General features: G+C 44.4%; 1 protein-coding gene across 1 annotated transcript in view; it reads right to left on the reverse strand.

Annotated features, from left to right (window-relative positions):
- RNPEPL1 (arginyl aminopeptidase like 1) overlaps positions 1-14843 on the reverse strand; it is a 44150-nt gene that overhangs the window by 1098 nt on the left and 28209 nt on the right. The window contains exons 6-11 of the mRNA XM_042458189.1: positions 12857-13092; positions 9433-9546; positions 6019-6131; positions 4093-4201; positions 2510-2737; positions 366-508 (exon numbers count right to left, since the gene is read on the reverse strand). Of these exons, the coding sequence (XP_042314123.1) occupies positions 366-508; positions 2510-2737; positions 4093-4201; positions 6019-6131; positions 9433-9546; positions 12857-13092 (943 nt within the window). The remainder of the gene's footprint in view (positions 1-365; positions 509-2509; positions 2738-4092; positions 4202-6018; positions 6132-9432; positions 9547-12856; positions 13093-14843) is intronic.

A 14843-nucleotide genomic window follows, 5' to 3' on the forward strand; every position in this document is an offset into this window, starting at 1 on the left:
TGCATGGCAAAATTGGATTGGACCAGATGACCCTTGGAGGTGCATCTGCAATATGCATATCATAACACTGATAAAGTATGCAGTAGAGGTAGGAATTATGTGGCCATGGAGTGGACACCATTACAAGGGCCGAGGGACAATTCCTTTGGCCCCCCACCCTTCACCCCATGGACTGCTGTCTCCCACAATGCCCCCAAATGTTGTTCCCTCTCATTTCCTCTTGCCTCATCCCAGCAGACAAATTATCATAAACTACAAACTTGGCTGAGAAGCCATTGTTCCTGGGTTTGTTGCAGGCCACATGTTAATGCCCTGCATCACATGCTGCAAGTAATGCAGGGCTTTTACAACCCGTCAGTTAATACCTGGTTTTCCAAGAAACGCCGGACTTTGTGAAGATCGGGGTAGTAGTCATTGCGGACAATGATCTGCAGCCAGCGGATGCGAATCTCTGCGTTCATGCTGTCCAAGTGGGCTGAATAGCATTCAGAAAGCTTTGATATCACCTCTGAAAGGCACACATTTTAAAGTAAAGACCTAGTCAAAGGGAGTGTACCCTAAAGAGAGGAATTGCTCCAATCTAGAAGACTTTCAGAAACATCTGAAGACTAAATCTGCAAACCTAGCCCAACCCTGTAAGGCTACCCAAACAGACAAAAAACCCTAACATTCCTACATTTTGCTTAATCTAACTTTGATACAGGTGAAGAAAACACACACTTACTGCCCTACATTTTCACTATGCAGGCATACCTCAGTTAAGCAAGGCTTCTGACAAAGAACCTTCTCTTTGCAAACTCTTTTTACACAATGGTCCACTCCCTTTTCCTCTTCATCCTCTGTCTAACTGGACGTTTTTAGGAGCATCAGCAGAATGGTGGAGGGCCATAATAACACACATTTTTAGGGCTGGATTGCAGCAATGAGTTTGCAGTAAACCATGCAATAAAGCTTAAGCAGGGAAATAATGGGATTCTGCTGCAGCAAAATCCTAGTGTAGTCTTGTGTGTCTGCCAATAGCAGGCAAAATAAGGAACAGCTGACTCCAGAATCTCTAAGCATGTGTGAATAGCAAATAGCATGTTTTTAAAAAAAACTTTCTGCGGTCTATCTCATTCCTCAGAAAGGATATATATGTAGCATTGCCTGAGATGCAGCTTCTTCTGTGTCATACAGTGGTCCCTTGCCTTGTGCGGCGGATCCGTTCTGAACCCCGCCGCATAAGGCAAGTTCTGCCTATGCTCAAGTCCCAGTGAGGATAATGGGGCTCGTGCACATGCAGGTGCTGCAGTGTGTGTGTGCTGTGGGCACACATGCCATTCATTAAATGGTGCAGGGCTTCCAGCGTAAGCTGGAAGTTGCGTAAAAGGCGCCTGCGTATGACGTGGGTGCACTGTACTTCATTATTGGTTAATAACACACCATTGAATCACAGAGTTGAAAGAGACCTCAAGGGCCATCCAGTCCAATCCCATTCTGCCATGTAGCAAGACATACTCAAAGCACCCTCAACAGATGGCCATCCAGACTCTGTTTAAAGTCCTCCAAAGAAGGAGACTCCATCACTCTCCAAGGGAGTGTCTTCCACTGTCAAAAAGCAATTATTGTCAGGAAGATATAGGAATCTCTTTTCCTATAGCTTGAATCCACTGTTCCGTGTCCTATGCTCTGGAGCAGCAGAAAACAAGCTTGCTCCATCCTCCATATGACATCCCTTCAAATATTTAAACAGGGCTATCATATCACCCATTAAATGTCTCTTCTCCAGGCTAAACAGACCCATCTCCCTCTCCCCATAGGGCTTGAGGGTTTCCAGACACTTCGCCATTTTCGTTGCCCTCCTGTGGATACACTCCAGCTTGTCCGCATCCTTTTTCATACCTAGTTACTAGTGCCTATTTACCATCATTGTTAGCTGTCACAAGTCATATGGCAGTTCTATGAATGAGAGAATTCCAAGTCACCCTATCCTCAGCAGCCCTGCTCAGGCATCCTTGACTGAGGGCCTGAACAGACAGGCCAAAATAAAGCTGCTTCAGGTCACTTTGGAGGTATGCTATTTAAATGTTGCATGAGTCCTAAGAGGCCAAAACCTGCGCCAAAGCCATGCTCTAGTCCTAAGGACTGGAGCGCAACTTTGGCGCAGCTTCTGGTCTCTTAAGACGTGAGTGTCATTTAAACAGCATACCTCCAAAGTGAGCTGAAGCAGCTTTATTTTGGTCTGTCTGTTCAGGCCCCGAGTCTATCAATGTAAATGCAGTCTTCTTCTTTTCCTACTGCCTTTTCTCTTACCAAGCATTATTATGCCTATTACTGATGGTTACTTACCAAGCAGACTAGTGCCATTAACGATGATGAATGAAGATTTCAATACTCCTGTCTGGCCTCATCTCCTGACTGCTATAGTATAAGTCCCATCCTCCACCCCACCTCCTCATCTGCAGCCTTCTTATCTTCTAGCTGCGCTAAGTCTAGGTACTGTTTCGCCTGTCATCTCTGCAAAACTCACCATGAGGCAGCGGTGACCCATCCAACAGCCTGTCCAGGAAGAGCACTGTCTGGAAGGTTTGCCACTCTGCCATGTTGACACTGTTGGCAGCAGCCACCGCATCAAGGGGCTCCGTGGTCCAGAGGTCAAAGAGCATCTCCACAGGGCTGGTCAGACTGGATCCCTGAGATAAGTCTGGCTCAATTAAAGGAGGGCCCGTCGCGTTGAGCCAGCGTTCAAACTCAAGTCCTGCAAGAGACACACCAGCATGGATCAAAGAGGGAACCGCATGGGATGCTTTTTCGCTTCCAAAGAGGGAAGACTTCTGTGACCGTTGGCAGTTTTTTGATACAGAGTCAGGCAGAAATCCTTTCTAGCCCCACTGTCCATTATGAGAGGACAATGACTAAGATTTCCTATGTGCAAAGTGCAAGCTCTAGTACATAATAATGCCCAACTCAGTTACTAAGTTTAAGGACCTTGTACCAAGTTGCACTTCAATGTCACAAGGCAACCATGACTTACACTGCTGGGGCAAAGGGGTCTCGCCATTCCAAGGTAGAACTAGAAGTGACTACACATCAGGAAAGCCCATTTTCACCCTAATCTGTGTGGGAATTACTTTGCTAAAAGAAATCCCCAGAATGAGCAGAAATATGAAAGTTCTTTAAAAAGACCTTGTGCAGAAAAAAGGTGCTGGCAATGCAAGCGGTTTAGGATGGGCTTCCAGGCACCTGAAGCAGTGCTGCTGAAGCAGATAAGCTGCTAAGATAAAGGTTCCCAGTGGGGACTTCGTGGACTAGTGGGGTGGATTCTGCACCCCCAAAATCCTTCTAAGGATGGTTCTTATAGTGTTCTAATTTAGAGAGGTTTCTCTTTATCAAGAGCAGCCTTCCAACTGCAGAGGAGAAAGGAAACAAGAAAAACACCTTTGGGCACCCTGAAATGTTGAGAGTGGCCCACAGTTATGTCACATATTATTTGGCAGCAATTAAAGCAGATATTAAAGGTGGGACAAATTCAGCACCACACCCTCTGCCTTTTGCTTCAAGAAGCTGCGATGGAGATGCACCTTGCGAAATGCTTTCCATTCCTGGCTTCGAGCACATGGACTCAAAATAGCATGGGCTACGTTCGGCAGCATGGGCTACATTCAGACCTGTTCCTATGCCAATAATAAGCCCACTGGGAAATGCAATACACCACTGCAGTCTCCTTAAAATCCAACCCCTGGATGCTCCTCCTAGGTTTTTAGGTGCTAGAAGTGGCACATATCCCAGTCCTGTCGAGTGCCTGAATTGTGCAAAGAGGAGCTGAATCCCAACGTTTTGGCTGGAAAGCAGGGCAGAATGTGTTCACCTGTCACTGCTTTCCTCATGGCCTCCCTTCACTGTGGGGTATGTGCCAAAGAAGTCCACAAGACACAGAATAACTTGATGGGATGGAGCCCTCACTCTTTGTCAAAATGGCACAATAGCCCTTGTATGGCACATCTACAAAAGGAATATGGTACTAGGAATATGGTCCTGATATCAATGCACTAGTTCATAACATCAGCCATTTTTCAAACGTTACATATAGCCTGCTAATGTTTTTTCCCTCACCTGTTTTGTTATCAATGCATTTTTCTTTCAATTCTGGGAAGAAATCCAGGAAGGAATCCAAGAGATCTTGGGCCACAACACTTCTGAACTTGTATTTCTCAATGTAGGCCTGAAAGTGAGGCAGGAGAATGTGTTAAAGAGTTGCACAACTTCCAGGAAACAAAGGCAAGACTTTTAGAGAGCGAAGCCCCAGCGATCAGGGAAGGTACAGTAATAATGGGGAATTAAGAGGAAAGCAAAGTCACATTCTGATGGATGCTGACCAAAGAATCACATTGGAGGACCTACAAATGCCTAGAGGGATTGGTTTTTTTTTTGGTGCCAGGGGCAAATACAGTAATCTTCAAATAATCAAATCTGCAAACGTGGAGGGATGACTATAACAGGAATGCCTGTACTGGAGCCCAAGAACGTCGAGGACTGCATGACTGGATGGATTTGAAGCATTTGTATGTCATCTCTCAGCCTGCTGGAGCCCACAAGGCAACATACAACAGACATGCATGATCCCCACCATTTATTCTCAGCAGTGTGGTAGACAATTTTGTCATGGCTCATCTTCCCAGGCCATTTTTAGTCCCAGAAGGTGCTTTTTTGAAACCAGGGAAGTAGACTCTGTTTCAGAGGAAGGAACTGTCAAAACCACCTGAGTATTCCTTGCCTAAGAAAACCCTCTGAAATTCATGGGGTTCTCATAAGTCAACAGGTGACCTGAAGGCACATACAAACACACATACCCGAGAAAGGCCTTTTAAAAACAACAACAACAGGTCAAATGCAAGTGATTTCCTTTGTTAAATAAGTCTCCCACCTGGTGTTGGGGAGGAAGGGGGGCATAAAAGAGCCTGGAATCACAGAATCACAGAGTTGCAAGAGACCCCAAGGGCCATCCAGTCCAAGTCCCTGCTTGGAGGGCACAAGCTGGGTGAAATTGCCCTCGCACCTGCTACAGGCTGTAGGAGCAGTTCAAGGAAAACTCTTTGTCTGCAAAAATATAGGGGCAGGGGGACCCCGGGGGGGGGGGGGGCTGAAAAGCCCTGATGTTGCCTGCAGGCCAGATTTTCCCTAACATAGAATATAATTTGAGGATGATCAGGGACGTAGCTAGGATTTTAGGAAGGGGGGGGTCCAGACTAAGTGCCACCATTATAATGGGGCTTGGGTGTGGCAGCACAGCAGCACACACCATTCATTTTTCTAATGGAAGGGAGGGTCCGGACCCCAAGAACCCCCACCCCCCCTTGGCTACGTCCCTGGGATGATCCACATTACCATAGCCATCCTGAATCACAAAACTCCCCTCCCCTGCAGATCTGCCAAAGGCCAGTCATCTGTCACAAGATCTTTCATTAAATTACTACACACTCCAGGCCTATGGGATGACCATGCCAAACACAGAAATAAAGAAAATATATGTTACACTTCCAGAAGTTTATGACAAGTGAGTGGTTAAGATGTAAGTCATGTGTTCTACAGATGTAATGTTTAGGTAAACCTGAACACACAACTCAGGTTAACGGTAGAAAGAGACAGACACCACTGCTGAGCGAAGTAATAAAGGATTGCCCAGAAAACGTTGCTGTGCCAGCCATCTGCTGTGACACCACCAGCCCACTCTTTCCATTCCACAACTTTTCATCATACTACAACTGGGGTACACAGGAACAGAGAGAAAGAGAGATCTTCTTACTGTATTTCCCCCTAGGAGTCTTGCGCAGGGCACTTTCCATATCCTGCTGCTACTTTCAATCAGTTGCTGGACGTCCGACTCACACACCCATACAAACACGCAAAAAAGCCCCTTACTTTCTGCTGCTGCTTCTCTTGTTCTCCTAGGTATATCAGCTAAAGTGCACACAGGTAAGGGTCTCATATATACACACACACAGGTGGATACAACCCAGCCATGAAACCCAAGTTACTAACTCGGAGGAAGGCATCAAAGCGTATTGGGTCTCCGCAGAGCTGAGACAGGTAGTAAACAAAGCAGTAACCTTTCTCATACGTGAAGAGGTTCATCAGATTGCTAGGATTCACACCTGTAAGAGGAAAAAACAACAACATCTTAATACAGCTATATGTACAAAAAGTAGACATTTCTCTAAGCCACAGACTTCTCCCTCAATTTTTTTTTTAAATCCACGGCATAGTTAAGTGTATATCATGCTCTAAGTCAACATTACAGAAAGCAAATGACTGTCCCAGGAGCTTAGAGAGTACAACAGAATGGCAACTCACTCCCGTTCTCATCCCTGGGTTCTAGTGAAGATGCTCACCAATGGTTGCATTTCATACTTGAGAATGCCTTGGGGCTCTCTCCTGAACTTGGGGATGTCCAACATCTTTATAAATGACTTAGATCAGGGATTCTCAATCTATCATTCCCCAGCTATTTTGTATTTTGATTCCCAGGAGCCTTTGCCAGCATGGCCAGTGACAGGTTCTGGGGGTTGAAGTCCAAAATACCCAGAAGACCAAAGGTTGAGAACCACAAACTTTGATGATGGAATAGAAGGTATGCTCATCAAATCTGCAGATGACACCAAATGGCATGGGAATGGGGTAACTAGTATCCCAGGGATTAGAACTCAAACAGCCCCTGACAGATTGGAATGCTGGGCCAAAATAATAATACAAATTTTAACAGGGATAAATGTAAGATACTACATCTAAACATCAGTCAACAGTATAAAGTGGCGGAAAAAAAACCTCCAAAGAAATTCTAGGCTGCATCAACAGGAGTATAGTGTCCAGATCAAGGGAAGTAGTAGTACTGCTCTGTCCTCCTTTGGTCAGACCTCACTTAGAATACTGTGTCAAGTTCTAGGAACAGCAGTTCCAGAAGGATAGTGACAAGCTGGAATGTATCCAGAGAAGGGCTTCTGGAAACCAAGGCTAATGAGGAATGATTCAGGGAGTTAGGTATGTTTAGCTTGGATAAGGGATGACTGAGAGCCATCTTTAAATATCTGAAGAGAGTTGTGTAGAATCCTAAGTTGGAAGAGACCGCAAGGGCCATCCAGTCCAACCCCATTATGCCATGCAAGAAATCCAAATCAAAGCATCCCTGACAGATGGCCATCCAGCCTCTGTTTAAAGACCTCCAAGGAGGGAGAGTCCACTACACTCCGAGGAAGGAGTGTGTTTCACTGTCGAACAGCCCTTACTGTCAGGAAGTTCTTCCTAATGTCGAGGTGGAATCTCTTTTCCTGCAGCTTGCATCCATTGTTCCAGGTCCTGTTCTCTGGAGCAGCAGAAAAAAAGAAGATGGAGTGGATTTGCTTTCTGCTGCAACAGAGACTAGAACATGAATCAATGGATTCAAATTATAAGAAGATATTCTACCCAAACATCGTGAAGAACTTCTTGAGTGTAAGAGCTGTATGGCAGTGGAATAGACTCCCTGAGAGAGTGATGGACTCTCCCTCTTTGGAGGTCTTTAAAGAGAAGTTGGACGAGCTTTAGCTATGCATTCCTGCATGGCAGGAGACTGGACTATGAGGTCCTTGAGGCACCTTCCAACTCTAAGATTCTATCCTTCTAACTCTGAAGCCCCTAATGAGTCCCATAAAGGTACTGGCTATTCCCAAAAACTTACTGGACAAAGATGCCTAGAAAATAGATTAAAAACTCTTCTTGTGGGGCTTTGCAATGTTGCATAATTTAGCAGGTGGGGTGGCAAGGGACCTGGTGGTGGGGATGGATGGATGGATGGATATGGTGAGAATCTCACACCTCCTTTTTTTATTTGGACTTTAGAAAACATCCCCAGTTTTCTAGGGGCCATGGGGGCAATTTTGTCACCACTACCCCCAGGTTGCTCTAGACTCAGGCACCGGAAGTGGAAGCAGCCAGCATTGATTTAAATATATATATATACAGTAAGCCCTTGATATCTGCTGGGGTTTGGCTCTTGAACCCGCTGTGGATAACAAAACCAGTGGATGCTTGTCCCATTAAATTCAGTGGCAAAGTAAAATGGTGTCCGTCATATAAAATGGCAAGATCATGGTTGTTTGTTTTTTTTTGGGGGGGGGGGGGGGTTATATTTTTTTAAAATATTTTTAAGCTAGAATCATAAAATCATAGAATTGGAAGAGACCGCAAGGGTCATCCAGTCCAACCCCCTGCCATGCAGGAATCCAAATCAAATCCTCTCCGACAGATGGCCATCTAGCCTCTGTTTAAAGACCTCCAAGGAAGGAGACTCCACTACACTCCGAGGGAGTTTGTTCCACTGTCGGACAGCCCTTACTGTCAGGAAGTTCTTCCTAATGTTGAGGTGGAATCTCTTTTCTTGTAGCTTGCATCCATTGCTCCGGGTCCTAGTCTCTGGAGCAAGTGAAAACAAGTCAGTATGGCATCCCTTCAAGTATTTAAACAGGGCTATCATATCACCTCTTAACCTTCTCTTCTCCAGGCTAAACATCCCCAGCTCCTTAAGTCGTTCCTCATAGGACATGGTTTCTAGACCTTTCACCATTTTACTTGCCCTCCTTTGGACACGTTCCAGTTTTTCAACATCCTTTTTGAATTGTGGCGCCCAGAACTGGACACAATATTCCAGGTGGGGCCTGACCAAAGCAGAATAGAGTGGCACTATTACTTCTCTTGATCTAGATACGATACTCTTACTGATGCAGCCTAAAATTGCATTGGCCTTTTTAGCTGCCGCATCATACTGTTCACTCATGTTCAGCTTGTGGTCTACTTGGACTCCCAGATCCCTTTCACACATAGTCTCGTTCAGCCATGTGTCTCCCATCCTATATCTGTGCATTTTATTTTTCCGCCCTAAGTGCAGTACCTTGCACTGTGGATAAAGAATCCGTGGATACAGAGGGCCAACTGTAGTCCTGCCGTGCCGAAAACATTTTAGTGGGGATGGCAAAATTGCCTTTCCTGTCTACTAGAAGGCATTATAAAATCAAAGCAAAACAAAATGGTGGGGGCGGTGGATGAGGAATCTATGGTAATCTTACAGTACAATCTCATAAGTACCTATTCAGTTTTAAGACCAATGAAATAAACAGGGGTGGCTACTAGGAAAGAGCATAAAGCTGGTACCTATGTACACTTTAACAACAGCTCATTGCCTATTCCTAAATTAAGAGGGATGCGTTCTCCATTACACTATAAACTTTCATGCTTCATTTCTCACTGTTGACATTTCCCAGTTTGGTGGAACTGGCCCAAAATGTGGCAAGGAAGAGAAGGAAAAAGAGACTGTGGTAATGAACACAAAAATGTCACAAGTTCTGACATGGGCAGCCAGAAGTAGTCAGGCTCCTGTTTTATAAAAGCCAAAGCCCAACCTGCTTTTCTCAGCCCCAAATGTACCTGGCTCCAGCTTAACCTGAAGCTTGCTAACAGGGTTGTCCTCACCGAGGAGCTTCATTTGTCTGTGAAGAGCGTCAAGGCGGAAGGCAGTTTCCAGGCAGGTAAAAGCAGCACCTGTCCAAAAACAAAGGTATCTATTTAGACCTGGGTCTGAAACATGACATTTGGCAAGACAGTTTGAACCTAAAGTTTCCTTTGCAGCTATATAGAATGACATCCAAAATCCACAAAACAGCAATATTTTTTATTGGGCCAACCAAAAATGCAAAAAATACATCATGCAAGCTTTTGAAACTCCACTGGCTTCTTCATCAAGGCAAAAGGTATTTTGTCAAGATGATGTTTTTGTTGTTGTCACTTAAGATGGTCTGAAGGTAAATCAACATAAGGCAGAGGTCATTCCAGTCTTTGACCATGTGGGCTCCGTGAGATAAAGGCCCAGTACATACTGTACCTCCCCGTTCAGGCCGGGCTGGAGGCATCCGGTTTGCCTGCAGGGACACCGCAGTAGCGAAACTGCGCGGCATCCCTCCGCTCCAAAAGAATCCGGAAAAACTGGGTTCTTCTTGAGATATCACGCACACGTCACGACAGTGACGTCTATATGCTGTGCGTCGCTTACATCAAAATCCCACCTGCTAAATTATGGACGAGAGGCCACCATTATGACAACACCTGTACATCCTAGGGTTCCGGAGCATGCGGTTGTTGCGTGCTTCAGAACCCTAGAACTGGCCCCAGGCCACTGCAAACCAGCAGTCTGTACTGGGCCAAAGTGTCATAAAATCCAGGCAATAAAATTTAAACATCTTTAGCAACAGAAAAAGTAACTACCATACTAATGCATTAACTGACCTCATATTTAAGTCAAGGGGAGGTTTGGTGGTCAAAATTATGGACTTGGATGTAAGTCGGGGGCAAAATGTAGGTGCATGTAAAGGATGCATCATTTCCCACTGTGTAAAGGATGAAGCAAAGGAAAATCATACCAAAGAATGCTATTTTCCTGCCCAGGCATTCAGAAAGGCCAGAAGTGGTGCCACAGTGGACAGTAGAATGGGGTTGCAGCTTCTTTTGGGTTCTCCCAGGATGGACTAAGCTCTCACCTTTCACCACACTATTCAGAGATGGGAATGGTTCTTATTTTGATAAGAGTTAAGGTACAGTACTTACACTGATAGGATTCAATTCCCAGCTTGGCCATGAAACCCACTGGGTGACCCACATGCTCTCAGCTTCAGGGGAAAGCAATTGCAAACCTCCTCTGAACTAATCTTGTCAAGAAAACCCCATGATAGGGTTGCCTTAGGGTTGCCATAAATCAGAACTGACTTGAAGGCAAACAGCAACAGCAGCAACTTACACTGACCTGTAGATCAACTCAGGTTTCTTGGGTCTAGTTTATTTACTAAAATTTCTAGAGAGATCTTGTAGCAACTTTGAGACTAACTGAAAGAAAGAAGTTGGCAGCATGAGTTTTTGTAGACTTCCGTTTGCTTCCTCAGATGCATTTAGTAGAGAGGAAGCCAAGCACAGACATATATATGCCACTGGTATGCAAGGATGTCTAGACATATTTTGTTTTTGTTGTTACCTGCCCTCAAGTTGGCCTGGACTCATGGTGATTCTGTGAATGAGAGATCTCCAATCCTCCCTATCCTCAACTGCTCTGCTTAGGCCCTGCAGGCATGAGTATATACAGTATGCGAACCTGTTGGCTCACTTGCTCTTTGCCTTGCTTTCTCAGGCTCTGCCCCTGGCCTTGCCCTCTTCCCTCTCAACTAAGCTACCTTTCCTATTGTTAACTATAGGACTAGTAAAGGGGGCCCAGAACTGCCTCCACCAGCTATCCCTCTGTTTCCAGGCAGAATTCCAAGTGCTGATGTTGACCTACAAAGCCCTATACACTTCAGGACCAGGTTATTTGGAGGTACTGTACTATATGAACCTGCCCGTGTTTTGAGATCTTCTTGGGAAGCCATTCTCTAAAAGTACATTTGGTGCAGACACCATAGAGGGCCTTCTCAGTGCTTTCTTCTAGGTTCTGGAACTCCCTTCTCAGAGAGGTTAAATTGGTACCCTTTTTACTATCTTTTTGCAAGCAGGTAAAAAAACTTTTTGCTTCATCAGGCCTTTGAAAACTGTTTTTAAGACAAATGGGCCTTGTAAAATGTGCTTGACTTTTATTTGGTATTGTTGTTTTAATTGGTTGTAACTGGCTCCATTGTTAAAATGGTTTAATTGCTTTTACATTTCTACATCCTTTTAGTTTTTAACTATGTTTTTAACTGTTATAAAGCATCTAGATTCCCAGATTGGAAAAATGTGGGATGTGGATAACAATTTCTACCTCTACTTGTACTCGGGTAGCTGACTTTTTGGAACCCTACCATCTATCCATCCTTGCTACCATTTAAACAGCTCAGCCAGTGCTCTCTGCTCAGTGAATTAATAGCAGCCCAATCCTTTGGCAACCCATAAACTTCCAACTTACGGATAAACTACCTTGAGGTCTTCTTGGCAAGATTTGTTCAGAAGGGGACTGCTTTGAGAGAGAGTGACTTGGCCAAACTCACTGAATGGGTTTCCCTGGCCAAGTGGGGATTCAAACCCTATTCTCCAGCTTCCTCGTCTAACATTCAAACCGCTACACCATGATGGCTCTCATTTCCAGAAATTATCTTTATTAAGGCATTGAAAGATCTCCATTGGTTGCCTATCCGCTTCCGGGCCCAATATAAGGCGTTGGTTATTACCTATAAAGCCCTAAATGGCTTGGGTCCAGGTTACCTAAAGGATCGCCTCTCCCCGTACATTCCGCCTCGCACCCTCAGGACATCTGGGCAGCAGCTACTGAAGGTGCCTGGGGCTAGATTGTCCTCCACCACAAGGAGGACATTTTCCACTGCTGCCCCAGCCCTTTGGAATACGCTGCCCACTGAGCTCCGCTCGACTACCACCCTGGCCCAATTCAGGAAGGATTTGAAGACCTTCCTGTTCCAACAGGCATTCCCCGATTAAAAATCCTATGGGCCTCCCTCCTCTTTCGTGGCCAAGAGGAAGGGCTTTGGGGCTTTTAGCCTGTGTTTTTTATTATTGTTTATATGTGATGTATTTTGGATTTTATTGTATGTATTGTTGTTTTAAATTTTATACTGTAAGCCGCCCTGATCGAAGGAAGGTGCGGGATATAAATAAAAACTTTATTTTATTTATTATTACTATAAAAAACCCATAGTCAACTCATTACAATAAAGAATTATTAAATAATCTGCTACGTTTTGAAGATGCAGGGAAAGGAATTATTTAATTTAACCTCACATTAGCCCTGTGAGTATTATGGAGCAGGTGAAACCAAGGCTGGGACCCTGGAAACAAAGTCCTGGAAGCCTAGCTCACCCACAAGGGACGGCATGTGGCTTACCATATGTCTCAGTGGTGATCCGGCGCTGAGCGTAAGTGGCCAGCCCCTCGCTCAGCCACATCTCCTCCCAGGTGGCATTGGTGACCGCGTTGCCAAACCAGCTGTGGGCCACTTCGTGGATGACGTCAATGATGAGGAACTCATCGCTCTCCAGGATGGAAGAGATGATGAAGGTCAGGCATGGGTTCTCCATGGCAACAATGGGAAATGAGGGAGGAAGGAAAACGATGTCGTACCTGGAAGGGCCAGAAGGGAAGGCGAGAGAACCAACATTGTTTTCAGGAGTGTGGAACCCTAATGCTAAAAGTGTGGGGTAGTGCAAAAGAGAGGTTTTGGAGAAGAGGAGGGCTTCTTCCTTGTTTCCCCCAACCTGCTTCATGCATATGCATGTGCAACGAGTGTGAGCACCTCAAACAACAGCATTTGCTGAATATCAGGCATCTGTCATTATAATCACTGTGTAAACTTATATATGCAGAATACAATTTATTATAATATAGTCCAAAAAGCACAGGGTGGAAAGAAAATCTAAGACTCCTGATTGTAATATAGGTGCTTCAGAGAAATCCTGCACCTGAGCGGAAATAAATGTAAAATACATAAAGAATGCAGAAATTCAGTGTTGCATGTTGCTGCTCAATTTCTTCAAAAAGCCCTCCAATTATTTTTGTAAATTGTATTTTGTCTATATAGTAGGTTTGCATAGCTATAGCAACACAGTCCTATAGTACAGTTGCCCGTTGGTATTTAACGTACATAATTACAAACTATTAAACATTGTTCAATACACACTGCATTCAAAACTAGTAATCATTGGGATTCTTGTTAGTATTTCATATTGTTTTTCCAATGTTCTGCTTTTTTAATTTTATTACCAGACTTGAGGTAATGATCTGCCACTATACCCATCAGCCTCCCATTCTGGGTTCAAGATCACAATCGCTATTCAGCAGGCTTTTTAAAATCCTTGGAAGGTATGCCTTGCAATGGATTGTGCTGTTTGTGAGTTGTTGGTTGGGCAGTGGCTTAGTCTTTTGGTAAGTGGGCCAAGAGTCTATGGTAGTTATGGTCAGCTATGGCTCTCCAGATATTTTTGACTGCAATTTGGCTACACCAGGTCCCCTAAGGCAATGGTTTGTCGTCTTTCATTATCTTGAGCCATGCACAACCCCATCCACCCCAAACACACACTTTGGTTACTTTATCCTTCTTGCCTCTTCCCACTAAGTTCCCTTGCCCTTCTCTTTGTTGGGAACTGCTTTCTGACCATAGTCTAAGACCTCATGTTTAGGCTCTTCGTTCCAAAGTCTGTCTCAGACGTCCTGTTGGATTTGGCTCCAAGATTCTTATCTATGTCTTTGGCTCAAAAATTTAACTAGCACTGGATATATACGTCTTCCAGCTGGTTTTGGACATTGTTTAGGAAGTGGGGGTGGTTACCACTTTGTGGACCGGAGGAGCTTTGTGTGCTTTGGGTTCCCAACTACCTTGAGCCAATGAGAAAGTGGCCCTGGGTTCCCTGATTTCTGAACCAAATTAAATTTATCCTCTTTGACTCTATTTCTTCCAGTTTAGCTTTAAATTGCTGTAAATCCATCCATAATGTGGTACCAGAGCTCTCTGACAAGAGAAGGCTTATTATTATTATTATTATTATTATTATTATTATTATTATTATATCCCGCCTTCCTCTTGGTACAGTGACTCATGGTGGCTAGCAAAATTTAAAACAGTCTAAGTTAAAACAGAATGAAACATTAAAAAGCAATTAAATGATTCAAATGATTAAAGTGACCATGTTCTCCTACAGTTTGTTATACAATGGAAAGGAGAAGCCAGGCATAGTCAAACACGCATTTTAGGAAAGCCGATTTTAGTAAACTTAAAGAAATACTGAGTGTGATCCCATGGTCAACAATACTAAAAGAGAAGGGAGCTCAAGATGGATGGGAGTTTCTTAAAAGGGAGATTCTGAAGGCACAATTTC

Source organism: Sceloporus undulatus, chromosome 3 (genome assembly GCF_019175285.1).
Source record: "Sceloporus undulatus isolate JIND9_A2432 ecotype Alabama chromosome 3, SceUnd_v1.1, whole genome shotgun sequence".
Lineage (NCBI taxonomy): Eukaryota > Metazoa > Chordata > Lepidosauria > Squamata > Phrynosomatidae > Sceloporus > Sceloporus undulatus.